At 41.3% G+C, this 20,679-nt stretch overlaps 1 protein-coding gene and 1 pseudogene across 1 annotated transcript; one reads left to right on the top strand and one right to left on the bottom strand.

The window, feature by feature from the left end:
* The first annotated feature begins 662 nt into the window (after nt 1-662).
* LOC115106528 (general transcription factor II-I repeat domain-containing protein 2B-like) lies at nt 663-15,818 on the top strand (annotated as a pseudogene).
* Nucleotides 14,512-17,110, bottom strand: LOC115106527 (gap junction delta-3 protein-like). The gene has a single exon (XM_029629355.2). The coding sequence runs from the start codon at nt 17,108-17,110 to the stop codon at nt 16,208-16,210; it is 903 nt and encodes a 300-aa protein (XP_029485215.1). The 3' UTR covers nt 14,512-16,207.
* Between the last annotated feature and the right edge of the window lie 3,569 nt (nt 17,111-20,679).

Raw genomic sequence — 20,679 nt, forward strand, 5'->3', positions numbered from 1 at the left:
CCAGAGGGGCTACCACAGTAGAATTAAAGGGGCTTTGGCTGTTCTAGCCATTGTATTTCTATGATAGGCACTAAGCTAGGTGTTACATGGGTTATAGTCATTAGACCAGGCCTAGGCAAAGACCGGCCCGGGGTCCGTATGCGGCCTTCGACCTGATTCAATACGGCCCGCGGAATCATGCTCAGATCACATAAAGAATTTGTGATAGTAAAGTTTTGAAAAACGTATTTGTTTTTTCAAATTAAAAGCCCAATGAATACTCACCTTTGTGTAATGATGTAACTCCCACCGCTTGTGGGACATTTATTTTGAAGACACGTATAAATAGTAACTGCGCAAGGACAAGCTGACACACGCCACAAATAGTAGCTAGCTAGAAATTGCGCAAAAAAATATTTTTCTAAGAAAAGGGAAGTAGAAAATGAATGTAGGGTGTTCCAGCAAGAGTGGACATCGAAATATTTCTTTATTGAGATATAAGGAAAAACTGTTTGCTTATTGTGCAAAGATAGCAACGATGTCTTGAAAGACAAAGCATGCAGAGAAATATAGGAATAATTGACTCTGCAGCAATACTTTGACCCGAGAAGAAAGAGCTGTTAGGAAATGTTTCTCTGCCAAGACGAACAGTGACACGGCGTGTTGAGGACTTCGCAGAGAATATGGAACAACAGTTGAAAGACAAGGTAAAGGATTTCACCTATTTCTTCTTGGCCCTGGATGAGAGCAGTGATGCAAGTGACATGGCGCAGTTATTGATATTCTTACGAAGCATAACCCCTGACTTTGAAATGACAGAGGGGCTTGCTTCAGTGCAGTCAATGAAGAGCACAGGGAAACATTTATTGGAGGTTAATAAGTGTGCGGCAAAGCTGGGACTGAGTTTTGAAAAGTTATCCAGTGTGACCACTGATGGGTGCCCAAACTTCACAGGAAAAAACATTAGCCTTTTGAAAAGGATACAAGACCAAGTAGCTGAGCTGAACCCAGACCAGAAAATTGCATTAATTGCATGAATAATTGCATTATTCATCAAGAGGTGCTCTGTAAATGTGTTCTGAAAATGAGCCATTTTGTGGATACAGTCACTAAAGTAATTAACTTCATAAGAGCAAAATCTTTAAACCACATGCAGTTTGTCTCACTGTTGGAAGAGACAGAGTCGGGTCATGCAGATCTCCCCTACCACACAAACGTGAGATGACTGAGTTTGGGGAAGGTGCTTAAAAGTGTGTGGGACCTGAAGTCTGATATTGCTGAGTTTTTGCAAATGGATGGAAAATATGTGGATTTCCCTCAACTGCAATATAAAGAATGGTTGGCTGATTTTGCCTTCACTGTGGACATCATGGCCCTCATGAATGAACTGAATTCCAAACTACAAGGGAAGGGCCTTTTTGCACATCAGATGTACAGCCTTGTCAAAGCCGTCAAGGGAAAATTACTCCTCCTGACCCGGCAAGTAGAAGCAGACAATCTCACCCACCTTCCAACACTACTAGTCTGTTCCCTATCAGATGACAACAATCTCACCCACCTTCCGACATTACTAGTCTGTTCCCTATCAGATGACAACAATCTCACCCACCTTCCGACATTACTAGTCTGTTCCCTATCAGATGACAACAATCTCACCCACCTTCTGACATTACTAGTCTGTTCCCTATCAGATGACAACAATCTCACCCACCTTCCGACATTACTAGTCTGTTCCTATCAGATGACAACAATCTCACCCACCTTCCGACATTACTAGTCTGTTCCCTATCAGATGACAACAATCTCACCCACCTTCCGACATTACTAGTCTGTTCCCTATCAGATGACAACAATCTCACCCACCTTCCGACATTACTAGTCTGTTCCCTATCAGATGACAACAATCTCACCCACCTTCCGACATTACTAGTCTGTTCCCTATCAGATGACAACAATCTCACCCACCTTCCGACATTACTAGTCTGTTCCCTATCAGATGACAACAATCTCACCCACCTTCCGACACTACTAGTCTGTTCCCTATCAGATGACAACAATCTCACCCACCTTCCGACACTACTAGTCTGTTCCCTATCAGATGACAACAATCTCACCCACCTTCCGACACTACTAGTCTGTTCCCTATCAGATGACCAGCGGGAGAAGTATACATCGCTGCTGTGTGCTTTGAACGGTGAGTTTTCTCATCGTTTTGAGGATTTCAAAGTGTTGTAAAATGACATGCTGTTGGTTTCTTCTCCTTTCACCTTTAATGTGGATAACTCTCCCACTGACCTGCAACTTGAGCTTATCGACCTTCAGTCTGATGCAGTGATTGGAGAACTATTCAAAACCATGCCACTAATGTGGTTCTATGCATCTCTCGATGAACAACAATTTCCAAAGATGAGGAGTCATGTTCAGAAGACGTTTGTACTGTTTGGGTCAACCTATGTATGTGAACTGACATTTTCAGTGATGAAATATAACAAGTCAAGGCACAGATCACCTCTTACTGGCTCTCACCTCTCAGCAATCCTGCGAATAGCGACGTCAGAAACTATACCTGACTTCACTGCTCTAGTCAATACCCATCAGAGACTTCACACCGGTTGGGTGGTTTAAATGTAATGTTGAGCTCTCTCTCTTGTGTTTTTGTGCATACCCATACCCGTTAACAAGAGTTCTGTCCGTGTACTTTTCCCTCCGTGTAGTTCATTGCATGTTTAATAATGAAAATACCTACCAAATGAGAACATGGATGTGGTTTATTTCTGTGCATGTTAAAAAAGTTAAATAAGTAGCATATCTGGATGTGACAGTAGATAGACAGTAGATATATCTGTCAACACAAGCATACACATGATGTATAATCCTGTAATATGATTCTGGCCCGCGATGGCAAAAATCTATTATAATATGGCCCTCCATGGAAAATAATTGCCCAGGCCTGCATTAGACCATTATATCTACCCTACACACACTATTTGGTACACTCACATGCATGTTAATAACCTCTACTGGATCAGTGGGACCCCCGGGGACGGTTTAGCTAACACAGGCTAATGCGATTAGCATGAGGTTGTAAGTAACAAGACAATTTCCCAGAACATAGACACATCTTATATTGGCAGAAAGCTTAAATTCTTGTTAATCTAACTGCACTGTCAAATTTACAGTAGCTATTACAGTGAAATAACTCCATGCTATTGTTTGAGGAGAGTGCACAGTTATGAACTTGAAAAGTTATTAATAAACCAATTAGGCACATTTGGGCAGTCTTGCTACCAAATTTTGAACCGAGATGCAATGGTTCATTGGATCAGTCTAAACTTTGCACATACGATGCTGCCATCTAGTGGCCAATATCTAAATTGCACATAGATTCCTAAGTCATATATTATCTTTTACCAGATCTAATGTTATATTCTCATACATTACATTCACATTTCCACAAACTTCAAAGTGTTTCCTTTCAAATGGTATCAAGTATATGCATATCCTTGCTTCAGGTCCTGAGCTACAGGCAGTTAGATTTGGGTATGTCATTTTAGACATCCTTAAGAGGTTCTTGTACAGTTACTGAAGTCACATTAAATGTTGTCTTTACTATGGATGAAGTGATATATGACATGCTATTTATCAAATCAATTCTCTGTAATTAATATTAGCTGATTAAACTAATCATGTAAATGTAATTAACTAGGAAGTTGGGGCACCACGGAAGAATGTTTATAGATTCCTTTTATAGCGCTGTTGTCTTCCGAATAAACTCTTAAAGACCTGGTAATCTTTTATATCAATAGCAATCACTTATTAATCGTCACCTTATTCAGTCTCATCTGAACGTCATAGAATTCTTGGTTATCCTCATGAACCCTGGCTAACAAGTTGAATCAGCAATACAAAATTTGGTTTATTTATTTACTAAATATTTAAATAATCACACAGAATTACATATACACAGGATGGATCATACGTTGATTACTAATTATGTCATAAAAGAAAACGTCCCTAGCGGAAGAAACCGATATGACGGCTGGTTAGACAAAGAAAGGTGGTTGGGTTTGAATTCAAATGTGGGAAGACTGACAAACAAAAGGATTGGGTCTCTATTTGATCTTATGAAGCTATGCTATCGGAAATAACGAATCTTATGCATTCTAAATAACCGCCCATTCGGAAAAGGAAAATGCAAGAAATATATTTACACTGAGCTGCGCTTCGACAGATTGGTCGAAGATGGAAGGCTGGGTCGCCCAGCAGAGAACTCCCTTGTCCTTTGAAGAATATTTCTGGGCGGATACGTTGTAGTCTGTCATCTTGTGATAGATCGGATACAGTGTCGTACCATCGTTGTGTGGTAGAACGGATACGTTGTAGTACTCTGTCGTTCTGAAGAGATTGTCCGTCCTTTCCAAGGCCATGTACGTTTACAGCTGCTGCTGCTAACTCAACGTCTAGGATGTATCACTTCTTTAGTGAATAGTGAGTTCAAAATCCGTAACAAGTTGCCATACTATAAGCTCATGTTATATTCTGGCTGGTATAGTCGAAATTCATCCTTCCAGCGTGGCGATCGTCACCTCCACGTTGAAATTCGCCCTTCTAAACGTATGGACATCAGTCCTCATGTCATCGGGAACACAATGTTAATTTCGTTAGGTTGTAGTCGTTCAACCATTCGCAACCAGAGCTCACACTGAGGTTGGCTTAGTTCGCCGTGAATTGAGTCATGGGGGCTCTTATAGAAATGTAGAAAAGGGGTTGGTTCATCATTTCCAACCAATGCCTATTCACGTGGGCGTGGCCACTGAGTATATTTTACTTATGAAAACAATTCTCATTTTAAAAACTAAAATCACATTTAATCTTTTCACAAATAGTTTCATATTTCAACATTTAAATTGCACAACAATTCCATGTGAATCTGATAACTTGAATGTATAGACTTCCAAGATATAGTTTGTCATCCTATCATCAGTAATAATGTCTCAGACGACAACTGATATGACAACTGGTTGGATTACATAAAGATTGTTCTTTTCCCCAACCTTTTGATGTTACCATACTCTCTCTATGTTAACAAGAGTCCTTCCAAGAGTCCATTCTGTAGAGTAGAGAGAGAAAAGGGGGAAATGTATTTATGGGGGTCATAACCCTCACCAACAGGGCAACTTCATGACCATGTGGAATAGTCAACCATGCACATCACTGAATAGTACATATTCACATCCTGCGTCTTTGTAGGCTAATATCAGTTCTGGGCAGAATATACAGGAAGAGGTGCCAAGATATCAGCTGGCTGGTTGTCAACCACGTGGAGCTGTCAGTGTACAGCAACAGTCCTGAACCCCAGCGTAGAGGGAGGCAGAGGGGGCTACAGGTGTTGACTGGGGGATCCCTAAGACGTCTGGCAAGGGAAGAAAATACCCTGGGAGAGGGGTAAATATGCTACCTCTCTTTCCTCTCCTCTCTCCTAATCTACAGAGACAATCACTCAAACAGCCAACCTAAATTCAACTTCAGACAGAAACACGTATAGGAGCCTCCAAGGATTCACAGAGAGAGAGAGAGAGAGAGAGTTGGAGGGAGAAAGGGGAGAGAGAGATGAGAGAGGGGGGAATAGTAGAGAGTGAAAAGAGAGGGGGAGGGAGAGGATGAGAGAGAGAGAGGGGGTGAGAGGGGAGAAAGAGATGGGCATGTAGGGGGAGGGAGAGGATGAGAGAGAGAGGGAGAAGATGAGAGGAGAGAAAGAGATGGGCGAGAGAGGGGGAATAGTAGAGAGTGAGAAGAGAGGGGGAGGGAGAGGGGAGAAAGAGATGGGCATGTGGGGGGAGGGAGAGGATGAGAGAGAGAGAGCGAGAGAGAGGAGGAGAGGGGGAGAAAGAGATGGGCAAGAGGGGAGGGAGAGGGGGGATGAGAGAGAGAGGGGGGGAGGGGTGAGAGAGGGGGGTAGGGAGAGGATGAGAGAGGGTGAGAGAGAGAGGGGTAGGGGAGAGGATGAGAGAGAGAGGGGTAGGGAGAGGATGAGAGAGAGAGAGAGTTGGAGGGAGAAAGGGGAGAGAGAGATGAGAGAGGGGGAATAGTAGAGAGTGAAAAGAGAGGGGGAGGGAGAGGATGAGAGAGAGAGAGGGGGTGAGAGGGAGAAAGAGATGGGCATGTAGGGGGAGGGAGAGGATGAGAGAGAGGGAGAAGATGAGAGGGGAGAAAGAGATGGGCGAGAGAGGGGGAAAGAGATGGGCATGTGGGGGGAGGGAGAGGATGAGAGAGAGAGAGCGAGAGAGAGGAGGAGAGGGGAGAAAGAGATGGGCAAGAGGGGAGGGAGAGGGGGATGAGAGAGAGAGGGGGGTAGGGAGAGGGTGAGAGAGAGGGGGTAGGGAGAGGATGAGAGAGGGGTGAGAGAGAGAGGGGTAGGGAGAGGATGAGAGAGAGAGGGGTAGGGAGAGGATGAGAGAGAGAGAGGGGGGAGGGAGAGGATGAGAGAGAGAGAGAGGGGGAGGGGAGAGAGAGAGGGGTAGGGAGAGGATGAGAGAGACAGCCAGCCAGTCGAGAGAGTGTTGAAAACTTTGGGCCGATAATCCTCTTTTTCTCTCTCTTTTCCTCTCTTCCAGTGAGGGAGCGGTTATGTAAAAGACATCTATAATTCTGTTCTATGAAACATCAAAGCCTTGCACCACCTCCTCACAATCTGAATATACTGTATGCTGTGTCCAGGGAAAAGATAGAGGGAGCTGAGAGGGTGGAGGTTTGAGCTAGAAATACTTCATGGGGAGATTTAGAAAGTTGGGAGATTTAAACTGTTTTACAACAATAATCATTTGAGGAATAATCACAAGGAACTGACAATGTAGGCCAACATGTTGGAATCGACAGGATCAAGGCATAATATTGATATATCCATGCACAGGATATTATGCATTATATAATTATAAGGGATTAATATAAGGATTAACATAAGGGTTTAGCATTTTTTTCTGTGGGTTACAAAAACGTACCTTGGGTAGAATGATTATTCGCTTAAGTATGTCACAACCACAAATTCCATTCCCTGTGTCTATGTAGCAAATCAAATCAAACTTTATGTAAAGTGCATTTTAAATCACAACTCACTTTACACTAAAACAATAAAATGAAAAAAGTAAAAGGGAGCAGTAAAAAGTATGAATAAAAAAACATAAACCAGGGCATCCCGAGTGGCGCAGCGGTCTAAGGGTCTGCATCGCAGTGCTAGAGGCGTCACTATCCCGGCCCTGACCGGGAGACCTATGAGGCGGCGCACAATTGTCCGTGTTAGTGGAGGGTTTGGCTGGCCCATCCCACTCTAGCGACTTGTGTGGCGGGCCGGTAGCATGCTGACACGGTCGCCAGTTGTACGGTGTTGTCTCCGAAGAAATTGGTGCTTCTGGGTTAAGCGGGAAGTTTGTCGAGAAGCAGTGTGGCTTCGCATGGCTCTTGACCTTCGCCTCTTCTGAGTCCGTATGGGAGTTGCGGCGATGGGACAAGACTGTAACTACTCGTTGAATGTCGTGAAATTGACGAGGTAAAAAGTAACAGAACAAAAAAAATGACATAAAACAGAGGATGCCGAAAACAACACTGATTAAAGGATATAAAGGTGAGGTTTTAAAAGTGATTTAAAAACTTCAATGGTGTCTGCCTCTCTTACCTGACAGGGCAATAACCTGACAGGGCAATAACTGTTCCATAACCGAAGAGCTTTGATAGAGAATGCTCCACCCCCTGCTTTGGTTCTGCATTTAAGTACAGTAAGTGGACCAGCTCCTTGGGAGCAGAGCTCCCTCACTGGGGTTGTGTGGAACGAACATGTCTGTCAGATATAACCAGGCAAGGCAAAGCAGAGGTTTTAAATATTAAGAGGAAGATGATAAAATCAGACCAATACCATACAGGCAGATGAAACTGGAGTGGTGTGCTTTCTAGTGTTGGTTAAAATGCGAGCTGCAGTGTTTTGTATAAGTTGTAGGCTTTTAATAGTGCAGTATGTGCAGCTCGAGAGGAGGGCATTGCAGTAGTCCAATCAAGATTAAATAAACGCATGGAACAATTTTTCGGCATCTGGCTGAGTGATGAAGTGAAAAAACTGGAAATGTTTAGGATATGCCTTTTATGTGGTTGTCAAAAGTTAGGCCGGGGTCAAAGGTAACACCAAGGTTTTTAACGTCCATGTTTGGTGTAATGAGACAACCATTAATGTTGAGAGTGAGCGCTGAAACTTTGTTTGTGAGTTTCTTGTGGCCAAGTAGTATCATCAGTTTAAAACCATCCAGTTACTACCATCTGTTATGCACGGCAGGCTGACTGTAAAGTATCGTCTGGTTTAAAATACAATTGGGTGTCATCAGCATAGCAGTGAAAGTGTATGTTGTGCTAGTGGATGACATTTTCTAAGGGGTAGCATGTATAAGGAAAATAAAAGGGGTCCAAGCACAGAACCTTGAGGAACGTCAAATAAATTATTGCCTAGCTGTCACGTTCTGACCTTTATTTCCTTTGTTTTGTCATTATTTAGTATGGTCAGGGCGTGAGTTGGGTGGGCAGTCTGTTTGTTTTGGCCTAGTATGGTTCTCAATCAGAGGCAGGTGTCATTAGTTGTCTCTGATTGAGAATCATACTTAGGTAGCCTGGGTTTCACTGTGTGTTTGTGGGTGATTGTTCCTGTCTCTGTGTTTTGCACCAGATAGGGCTGGTTTGGGTTTTCACGGTTCTTGTTTTTGTTAGTTTGTTCATGTGAAGTGATTTATTAAAACATGAATCAAAATAACCACGTTGCGCTTTGGTCCGCCTCTCCGTCAATGGAAGAAATCCCTTACACTAGCTGAACAAATTGTTAGCGCTCAGAGAGGTAGGATTTGAACCAGTTAAGAATCTGTCCTCGTAGTCCAACCAAGTCTTCCAACCTCCTAATAAGAATAGCAGTAGGTCATTCACTACCTTGACAAGCGCAGTCTCAGTGCTGTGAAATTGTCTAGAAGATGCTGTTTGAATTTTTTTTATTATGTAAGCTGCTGGATTATGGTCTTCTCTAGTATCTGATGCAGAAAAAGCTTTTGAAAAAGCTTCTACAATGATCCTAATGTATCTTTGGTCTGTTTTGAAACATATGAGTGTCGCCCAGCTTCCCCATTATCCCATGTGTATTTATGCCTGTGTTCTCTGTTTGTCTGTTGCCAGTTCAATTTGTTTTTGTGAAACCTACCAGCGTTTGTTCCCCTACTCTTGTCTGTCTTGCTCCTGTTTTCTAGTCCTTCCCGGTTTTGACCCTTCTGCCTGCCCTGACCCTGAGCCTGCCTGCCGTTCTTTACCTTGCCCCACCTCACTAGATTATACACCCCTGCCTGCCCTGACCCTGAGCCTGCCTGCCGTTCTTTACCTTGCCCCACCTCACTAGATTATACACCCCTGCCTGACCTGACCCTGAGACTGCCTTTCCGTTCTGGACCTTTTGCACCCTCTCTGGATTACTGACCTCTGCCTGCCTTTGACCTGTCGTTTGCCTGCCCCTGTACAAGAAATAAACTTTTGTTTCTTTGACACCGTCTGCATCTGGGTCATACCTTAAACCTGATAATGGGTTTGATTAAATATGATTAAAATATTATATGCCAATCCCTCAAGTAGAAGGCAAGGTGACCCCATCTCACCTCTGCTATTTTTATTGTCGATGGAGACCCTGGTCCAGGCAATTCGATAATCAAAAGAATTTACACCAATATATCTCAGTTCTTCAGATCACATTTACATTTGAGTCATTTCACTCTCATCCAGAGTGACTTACAGTAGAGAGTGCATACATTTTCATACTTTTTTCACACTGGTCCCCCAATGGGAATCGAATCCACAACCCTGGCGATGCAAGTGCTATGCTATACTGAACTGCACAGGACCACACGTCATCTCATTATTCACTGACAATATCTTACTTTATCTAGACAATGTATCTCATCTCTCCCAAACGCTTTGAAGATCATAGACAAATTCAGCTCTGTCTCAAGTTAGAAAACAAATCTAACCAAATCTGACCTACTGCCCCCCCAAGAACCTGACAGAGGACCCCACCTCTACTTATGGAATCCCAATCATTTCTCATTTTAAATATTTAAGAATAGATATATTTCCTTCTTTAGATAAAACCATTGCCAAAAACGTTTAAAATGTTTTTTTTTATTATCTCGGTTGAATTTCATGAGCCTTTCATAAAATCCACAGGTCATTTTCAAACTGTATATGGAGAGGTAAGATATCCCAGATGAAATGAACACATTTACAAAGAGGGATAGACTCTGGAGTGCTATCTGTTCCAAACTTCAAATTGTATTTCCAAGTACTAGCATTTCACCCAAATATAAATTGGTTGAGACATGACTCTTCCACTCCCTGGCTGAGAATAGAGATAACTATGATGGCTCCCATTGCACTGGAAGAAGTGGTGTTCATTGATCTACATATCTCTTAAACAATGTAAACCACGCTTTGGCCCTATTATTGCTCAAGCTATTTCTATTTGGCGCAAAATTGGTAAACTATGCAATCGGGGAACTAAATGGCATAGCCAGACTCCAATATTAAACAATAATGTCTTGCGATCATCGGGAAGACAGCCTTTCACATCACCCCAATGGTCCAAATGCGGTATCCGTAATCCATACCCTTGGCAATATCATGGATAGTAATGGCTTGAGGGCATTGCAAGATCTTAAATAAGCATTTATATTACCATGTGACTTTTTTTTCTCTTAATGATGATAGCCTCTTGAATATCTTCATTCAATCAGAGAAGATAACTGCTGGGAAAAAATTTGGGCTCTAAGATGGCAACCACCTCACTCTCTCCCATTTAACCAGTGGATACAGTTACTATTAGAAGATATAACATTACAATTATCGACAGCAAGAATTAATTTTATAACTATACCATTGGAGGCTAGTGGGAGGAGCTATAGGAGGATGAGTTCATTGTAATGGCTGAAATGGCATGAAAGGAGCGGAATCAAACGTGGTCTCCATATGTTTGATACCGTTCCATTCCAACCATTACAATGAGCCCGTCCTCCTATAGCTCCTCACACCAGCCTCCACTGATATATACATTGCCTTCAGAAAGTATTCATACCGTTTGACTTATTGCCACCTATAGGCCAATCAGTGCCATTCTTTTTGACTAAGTTACTCATGGCCTGTAGTTTCTGTGTGCCGAACTAGAAAAAAAGTTACCAGTCTATGCTTGAGCTATTTTATGCAAAGGATATAAATCCTAAAATAACAATAGGTTTCACAGCTTTTTTGTGAATACCTAATTAAACAATTGTATGAAACAACATTTTTGGATGCTATTCAGTCACACTGGTAACCAACTATGATATTGTTGCTTGGTGTGCTAGAACACTAGTTAAGAGCAGTTTTGTATAAAAATCTATGACAATCAAAACCTCTTAAGGAACGGCCCCTTTTTTAAAAATGTTGCCTAAAATGACATACCCAAATCTAACTGCCTGTAGCTCAGGCCCTGAAGCAAGGACCTGGTACCATTTTTGAAAGGAAACACTTGGAATTGTGTGGAAATGTGAAAAGAATGTAGGAGAATATCACACTTTAGATCTGGTAAAAGATAATACAACACAAAAAACAACCGTTTAAAAAAAAAGGCCCAGGTGCAATTTAGATATTGGCCACTAGATGACAGCAGTGTATGTGCAAAATTTTAGTCTGATCCAATGAAACATTGCATTTCTGTTCCAAATGTTGTATCAAGACTGCCCAAATGTGCCTAATTTGTTTATTAATAACTTTCATGTTCAAAACTGTGCACTCTCCTCAAACAATAACATGGTATTGTTTCACTGTAATTGCTACTGTAAATTGGACAGTGCAGTTAGATTAACAAGAATTTAAAGTATATATATATTTTTTAAACATATAAGCAGCCAGTGCTTACCTTGCCCATGTTTATTCTGGTGTTGTACATGTTTGCTAACTGTACTAATGGTTGCTGCTCCTGAACTGACTTGCTACCTGGTTAACCTTTTATTTTATACCTGACCAAACCTAAAGAATCCCTAGCCTCATTGTTCAAACCCCTGACCCAGCAACATGCCACAGAAGCCTACTGAAGCGACTGAGGTGACGTCCACATTTCCAGGGACTGGACCAGTCAGTTTTTAGAAAAGGCTGTTTCTGAATTGGCTGTTTCTCAAATTAAGTAACATGAAGCCTTTTTGAGAGTTTACAACAGCTAGTAACAGCCTTGACATTGGAAGTTCTCCATACATTGTGCAAAACTTTCTTAAGATTTGAAAGCCTATTTGAAAGATGCCTTTTATTAAATATTGATAATACATGGCTCAATGTTATATTGTAAGCTCATTTGATTTAAGACAAAAAACTAGAAGTCACACATATTGCCTTAAGAGTGAAAGTCTGGGGTTAACTTGTTTGGTTAAACTTAATCTTCATTTGCTCCACGTGTCATACTACTATGGCTGACCCTGTAACACAACACATTTCACTGCACCTGTCCTTTGTGTGACAATAAAACATTTATTTAATACATAATCAAAAGTGAGTTGTTACTTAACCTTTGCTTTTCATAATCATGATACTGGAGAAATTTAAGACATTTAAGAAATGTTATTTTATCTTTTGTTAATATTTCAAATACATCAACAATCCATTTAGTTAATTCCTCACAATTTTTTTTAGTTGGTAACACTTATTTTAAAGAACTCTTAATTAATAAAGGGGTTTCAAAAGTAAAGTAGTTACTATAAGTGGTTTACAACTGCAAAAGAAAGAGATTTAGCAGTACCTTATTGTAAAATGTGAACAGGAATTCATATTAGTATCTGTGTACAAATTATGGTAGCACTTTATTTACTCAACTATTTTTTTTAAAAATGTGTACAAATTAATAAAAAGTAAAAAGCTGAAATGTCTTGAGTCAATAGGTAGTAAGTTCAAGAATAAAAATGTGTTAAACAAGTCACATAATAAGTTGCATGGACTCTGTGTGCAATAATAGTGTTTAGCATGATTTTTAATGACTACCCCATCTCTGTACCCCACTCATGCAATGTTCTGTAAGGTCCCTCAGTCGAACAGTGAGTTTCAAACACAAATTCAACCACAAAGACCAGGGAGGTTTACCAATGCCCTGCAAAGATACAAAATATTGGTAGATGGGTAAAAATACAATTAAAATCAGACATTAAATATCCCTTTGAGTATGGTGAAGTTATTAATTACTCATTGGATGGTGTATCAATACACCCAGTCACTATAAAGAAAATAGGTGTCCTTCCTAACTCAGTTGCCGGAGAGGAAGGAAACCACTTAGGGATTTCACTATGAGGCCAAACAGAGTTTAATGGCTGTGATAGGAGAAAATGGAGGATGGATCAACAACATTGTAGTTACTTCACAGAACTAAACTAATTGACAGAGTGAAAATAAGGAAGCCTGTAAAGAATAACAAATATTCAAAAAAATTCATCCTGGTTTCAACAAGGCACTAAAGTAATACTGCAAAAAATATTTGTGTCCTGAATACAAAGTGTTATGTTTGAGGCAAATCCAATACAACACATTACTGAGTACCACTCTCCATATATGTCTTTTTTGTCTCAGTCTGCTTTCCATCGGACAGAGCAGGACAATAACCTAAAACACAAGGCCAAATCTGCACTGGAGTTGCTTACCAAGAAGACAGTGAATGTTCCTGAGTGGCCGAGTTACAGTTTTGACTTATCCCGAAAGACTGTAATTGCTGCCAAAGGTGCTTCTAGAAAGTATTGACTCAGGGGTATGAATACTTATGAAAATTATATATTTCTGTAGTTCATTTTCAATAAATTAGTAAAAATGTCTAAAAACATGTTTTCACTTTATCTTTATGGGGTATTGTGGTTAGATGGGTGAGAAAATAAATATATTTAATCCATTTGAATTCAGGCTGCAACACAACAAAATGTGCAATAAATCAAGGGGTATGAATATTTTTTGAAGGTCTCAAAACCCAGGCAGTTTGTGTCATGTTCAGTGTAACTGCCGTTGAGTATAATTCTGATATATCATGGCTGCGTTAGACAGACAGCCCAATTCTGATCTTTGTTTCACTAATTGGTATTTTGACCAATCAGATAAGCTCTGAAAAATATCTGGTGCAAAAAGATCTGATGTGGTTGGTCAAAAGACCAATTAGCGGAAAAAAATACAAGACTTGGGATGCCTGTCTAAACGCAGCCTATGAGAAACAAGGCCAGGCACACATAGTTATGACTCTGCTGACCCCCATTGTTCTCTGATACACACTGCAGTTAAAAGACACAAGCTGAGTCCACAGATACCACTTACTGGTCGGGTCTAGCTTCTCCACCCGATGAGAAAGGGAAATGAAAGGTGTTACCATCTTGCATTCAAGTAGATTGTTATTACAACTATGTAAAAGGTACATCTATGTTATTTTGAGAGTCCTACAAACTGTATATTTTTAAAATAAGACAAAGGTTCACAAGACTGATTCTAAAACATTTATTTCCATGTCACAAAAACGGCTTTGCATACCCCTGTGCATATTCGTGTGCACATGTTTCACTGCCAGTGAAAAGAAGATATTACTCAGTCTCACAACACCGATGGTATCAGACAGTGTGCAACATTCTTCATTCACTCTTAACGGGAAAACCTTGCATAGTACTATGTAGCAGGCTCTTTCCACCGGGTGCAAAGGTTCAGTCGAGCAGAGATTAAATTATGAAAATGACGTAATCATGGATCTCATGTAGGTCATATTTTGCACACTAGATTCATACACATCACACATACCAAGTTACAGTATATTCAATTCAAGTTATTTGATCTGTATTGCACTTCATTTTAACTCACTCTTGGTCTGCATCAAATGGATCAAGATGAATAAGACATTTGCTGTAAACGCCAACAGCAAAATACTTTGGTATAATCCAGCACATTTGAATGTCATTGGAAAATATCACTGTCCACACACAAGAACCCTGAAATACATTGGCTGGATGTAGGAAGGCCTTATTGGAAACCATGGAGCCACAGTTATGACTGTGCCTATACTGTATGCACTTCAGAGATTCTTTGTGTACATGCTCCAAATATCAGTCCCCCCCTGTTGTTCATGCATCCTCCTGAGTCTTGACCAATCAGTCTCGTTATGACTTGTTTACAGGTCTCGTCTCCAAGCAGTTCCTGTATGGAGTATTGACACAAATCTTTTCCGGCCACAATTTACATTAGAGAAAATAGTATTTCCTTTATGTTCATTTTAGGGAAATAACTTGTCTAAATACCAACAAAGAATAAACAAAAAAAGTACTCCAAATGCATGAAATTGCAAACCTGTTACATGTAACCTCATAACATTACATTACACATGACTTTCCTTTGTTTAAAGTAAGTAAGTAGCCTGGTCCAAGCCAGAATGGCCCATTGGGCAGGAGCCTATCTCCTGTATATGTAGCGTGAGCGTGATGCAATTTGATGTACACCCCGTGGACAGTAACTAGCCTTTCACGGTGCCTTCATTTGTGTAAATCCAATGAAAATACGTTTAAGTGTGGGCCAATTTCCTTTCCCCTCATTTCCCGTAATCGAAAAGGGAAAAAGTTGTTGTACCAACAATACCAACAATGCATTAACTAGCTGTCGTCATTGGCTTCAGCACTACCCTGGACAAGCTGCTGGAGAAGGCCTTCTTCATCCGCCTGTTCAGACGCAAAGAGGTGACCCTCCTGCAGCTCGCCAATGAGAAGTCGCTGCAGCAGAAGGGTATCACCGTCAAACAGAAGAGGTGAGTGAGGGCTAGAGACACAGCATGAGCTCTTTCGGTTGTAATTGAAATTGGAGAGATAATTTACTTCTAGAGAAATGATTGGGGATCCTAATAAATCAAATCAAAATGTACTCAAATCCACTGTCTAATTGAATATATGATTTTTTTTCAAATGAATCTAAATTACACCGTAACTGTCTTCAGTGTTTCCCCTAGGATTTGTTTCAGCAGTGGTGGCAAGGGTAGCGGGGGTGGATTTCTACTAGCGTTAGCGCAACGACAGGCTAGCCGTTTCAATAGACTTCCAGTCACTGAGTCAACGACTATCCATTTAAAAGTGTGTCTGGCATATATTAAAACCAAAAATTACATCATCATTTTTTGCAGCAGTGGCAACAATTTCCGCACCTGCTAAATGAATATAGGAGAAACACTGGTCTTGGTGCTCTGGTTGTTTCCCTGATATCCGACGCTCTTGTGTCCAATGCTAGACACCTTCCTGCTGGCGCTGCCCCTCACCGCCCCTTCCTTCATTCTGACGCTACTACTCCCACCCTCGGACATGGTCCTTCCCCTCCTTTTCTGCTCCTCCTCCTCCTCCATCTCCACCTCCTCCTGCTGCAGGTTCCGGAGCTTCTGACAGTCGCATACCCGCTCCTCTGGCTGCTCCCCGGTGGGACGGAACCACTTCAATGAAGCGTAGACGAGCTCTACGAAACTGGACAAGGCAGATACCACTCCCACGGCGAAGTAGAAACAGAGGAAGACTGTCTTCTCCATGGGGCGTGACACGAAGCAGTCCACCGTGTAGGGGCATGGGAAGCGGCTGCATGGGAACTGGGCCTCAACCTGGAAACCGTACAGCCACCACTGACCTACCAGAAATCCCACTTCTGTCACCAAACGGAAGGCCACGTTTATAACATAGAGCTGTCGGAGATGGCGCTCTTCTCTGGCGGCGTTGCTAACCAGCTGGCTGAACCTTGGCTGGCCTAACTGCATGGTCCTCTTGTTGTGGTGGTGCATGGCGTACATGAGGAAGATGAGGGACGGAGTGGAGATGAGGACTATGTGGAACACCCAAAAGCGGTACTGGGAGATGGGGAAGGCATCATCGTAACACACCTGCTTGCAGCCCGGCTGCAGTGTGTTACAGGCAAACTCCCCCTGCTCGTCTTCGAACAAGTCGCCGGCGACAGTGCCCAGGATGAGGATGCGGAAGACCAGCATGAGCAGCAGCCAGAAGCGGCCCAGCATAGGGGAGTGGACCTGGAGGGCATCGAAGAGGCCGCTGAGGAAGCTCCACTCACCCATGATGCGAGGACTTGGTCTGGGCTATTCCTCCTGGCTCTCTGGGGGTCTCTGGAGGTCTAGTGGAACTTGTATTCAGTCCATTTTCAGAAATGGTTATTCCTCATGAGTTACTGGCATGCAGGGTTGTCAAGTCAAAATGCCAAGTCTGCTCACAAGCCCTTCCTTAAGAAGTACTAAAATGGATGATAAAAATCTGAACAGGGTGATTTACAGATCAAAGGCTAATTCCATGGACGTGTGTCCTTCACATGACCTGAAACAAGACAGATCAAATATTTGATTGTGTAACATGCAGAAAAAAAATTAGAAAGATAGCTATTCCAATATATTCCCTCATCCACATTACATTTAATTAATTAACACAAGAAAATACCTGTATTAGATGAGAAGTTGCTTCAACTCCTTTTAAGCTTCCTTAGGAAATGAACCAATTCAGTGAAAACCGCTGCTCCTTCAATGACATTGAAGGACAGAGGTTTTGATTAGTTAAGAGGCACATAGGCAAAACAATATAGGTATATTATTGAATGTACTTAATATTACATACAAAACGACCCACACAAATAATTAACTTGCTCACATAGAGGTTAAACATACTGAGAGAACATACCAAACTTTTCAACCATATACATGGTAGATCGTCATAATAAGCCGTTTCCTGTACAAGCCTGGTAGAAGTACTCTTTAGCCTCTGGGCATACACACTCTGGGTGCCTAGTTTGTGGGCAGGTGCCTTCTTTGATTTGGTACTTCAGCCTGAGGCAGCCTTGAATCAATGGGTAGCAGTCAATGAGTCATCAAAATATTGTCAGTCAACAAAAAAAAACAAAGATCTGTAGAAAAACCTTTAAACATTAGGCATTATATCATCCATCTATTAAAGGTGCAAAGACAAAAAAAATGGAGCCAACCTGTGTTGGTTCCCTCAGTGTGCTTCTCCTAGCAAGCCGACTATTACCACAGTCTAACTCCACGTTAGACAGTGATAATGGTTGGCTTTTAGTAGTCGGCTTGCTGGGGCGTCAACGGGGAAGGAAATTCCTGTCACGTCCTATCTGGGATATCAAAGTACACAAACGTAATTACTGTTTACTCAAGAGTGCATACTCTTGATTGATGACGGCTTTTCCTAATGGCAGGAAGAGTCAGCACTTCCCAATCGGCCTGAGCAGTTCACAAGGGAGAACACAGGAACACCCCAGCATCAATACACTACCCACTGGGTAAAAACAGGTTGAATCCATGTTGTTACCATGTAATTTCAAACAAAAAAATATAATGTGATGAAGTTGATGGAAAATTGATTGGATTTGAAAAAATGTCACCAACATAAGGGAATTTCATATTTTCCCCCCAACTTTGAATCTAAATCCAATGACATGGTGAAATGTTTTGTTGAATTCACATTAGTTGACAACTCAATCAAATGTAAATCAAAACTAGACGTTGAACTGAAGTCTGCGCCCAGTGGGCACTGGTAGACCTACTGATAGAACAGCTGTGAGTGCTTTTGTATTGGGATTGGCTGGGCCGGCCAGTCCCTGACTTTGTTTTAATTTTCAAATAGCCTACACCCCTTTCCTGCAGTCAAATGAACAATTCATCCTCTAGTGGCCTCATGGGTGGAATGTTTGTCATCTTTTTCATAATTAATAAACATTATTTTTAAACCTGCTTAAAATCTGGTGTTTCTATGTCAAACGAACGGTTTTGTTATATTTCAGTTTTCTGTGATCTATATGAAATGTAATATTGGGATGCAAACTCAAAATTGAATACATTTAAACTCTATATCTGACATGGTACAGGTGTCTTCAGTTTTCAAGCCCATAACCATGTATGTGAAGTGAATACTTTGTTTTAAAGTAAATTTGACTACCAAGAAACACTGTGTGACCCTAATTTAGCCCACTGCAGAAAAAGGCTAGATTGAGTCATCCTTTGAACTTTAAATGTAGGCTACATGAGGTCAATACGTTTTTATGTCAGTATCGGATTAAACTGTGGGCTGAGGTAAATTGTTTAATTGCTACTTGCCCTGTTACAGTTTAGATGATTTAGTTACTTACATTAACCATGTTTGGAATCATAGCCTTCCATGTCGATGTGCAGGTTGGCATTTATTGCAATGCAGCTCTGCAGTGGTCACTAGCTGGCCTTGCCACATTCATAACATCTTATTTCAAACCCTAACTACACTGCTAACCTTATGCCTAACCTTAAATTATGACCGAAAAGCACATTTTTGGTTTCACCATAAAGAAAATTTTGACTATGCAAGCCGCAAAGTCAAAATTGCCTTTATGGTAAAAATGTCATGAGCTAGCTACTAGTTTAAAGCAATTAATAATCTAATTGTGACAAATAATTAATGCATGGACTACATTTATGAGAATATTTTGTTTACCTTATCAAGCTTGACGATACTCATTTATCAATCAAAAAAAGTGTTATGAGAGAGTGCACCACAAACATCTTTCCAGGGTGTTAGTGCATCCTCCTCCCAACACCACTGATAGGGAAAGGTTATCAATTTGCAAAAGTCAAGTCAGCTCATATTGTTGCTACCTTAGCTGTTATGCTAGCTGATGTGCTACTGAAGAGTGACACTAGCATATTGGTATTCAAAGACGGGAACATTGTTTGGGCAAATAATTAGTTAGGTAGCTAGCTTTCACATTAATTGTGCAAAAAATTCTAGCTAAGCGCTAGCCAGCTGAGGACTTCATCATTAAGAGACAGACTAATAGCTAGCTGAGCGCTAAGCCAGTCAGTGGCGCTGACAGATTGAAACTGGTATCAACAAAATGTTTTTCACTATATATCATAAAACATTGCATTGCTAACAAGGCATCAATTAGCTTACACAATTTTAGCGTTTATTAGGAAGTTTACTTGATAAGTTAGACACTCAACTGAGAACTTTGGTAGGTAGCTAGCGAGATAGCTTGGTTCCCATTTTCCAATAGATTTTTCTAAACCACCTAATTGGTTGTCACTTTCTAATTCCCTGGTTGGTCATCAGCGGTTAATGATCTTGGAACTGTTCACCAGAAGAAACGGCTTCTGGTAAACTGTTTGCCACTAGTGGCAAAAAATGTTATTGTCGCCAAAGGTTTGCAGCAGATTCACAACGAGTGGCAAACATGTCGCCAAAGGGTTGTGTTAGTAATTAGATATGTAGAAGGGTGAGCCGGTCAAGGATCGATTCAGACAAAGTGGTAAATTGTATGACAAGCGACAGTTTATTCAGAGTGAAGATATCTGGTACAGCGTAATTACGGCTCTTCCGTTAGCTCGAATAGAACAGCAGGCAAGAGACCGTTAACATTCAGTACACCCCTAATATACAGAAAAGAAAGTAGGTTGATTCTAGAAGATCGGATCTTTGGATTGGTTCAGGCTGGGTGTAGTCTGTAGTCTTCCGCCATTGGCTCAGTTGTCTGTCCGTCATCGTAGAATCCTCTTCGGGCACACAATGTTCGACTAGAGAGGAGATTATGTGTGTGCGCTAGTTTGGCAGTAAGTGTGTAATGCGGGAGCTATCCTGTAGGGGACCCCACAGGCTT

Source organism: Oncorhynchus nerka, linkage group LG23, assembly GCF_034236695.1.
Source record: "Oncorhynchus nerka isolate Pitt River linkage group LG23, Oner_Uvic_2.0, whole genome shotgun sequence".
Classification (NCBI taxonomy): domain Eukaryota; kingdom Metazoa; phylum Chordata; class Actinopteri; order Salmoniformes; family Salmonidae; genus Oncorhynchus; species Oncorhynchus nerka.

Coding starts and splice junctions, on each gene's coding strand:
- LOC115106527 (XM_029629355.2), bottom strand. CDS start 17,110: ATGGGTGAGTGGAGCTTCCTCAGCGGCCTCTTCGATGCCCTCCAGGTC.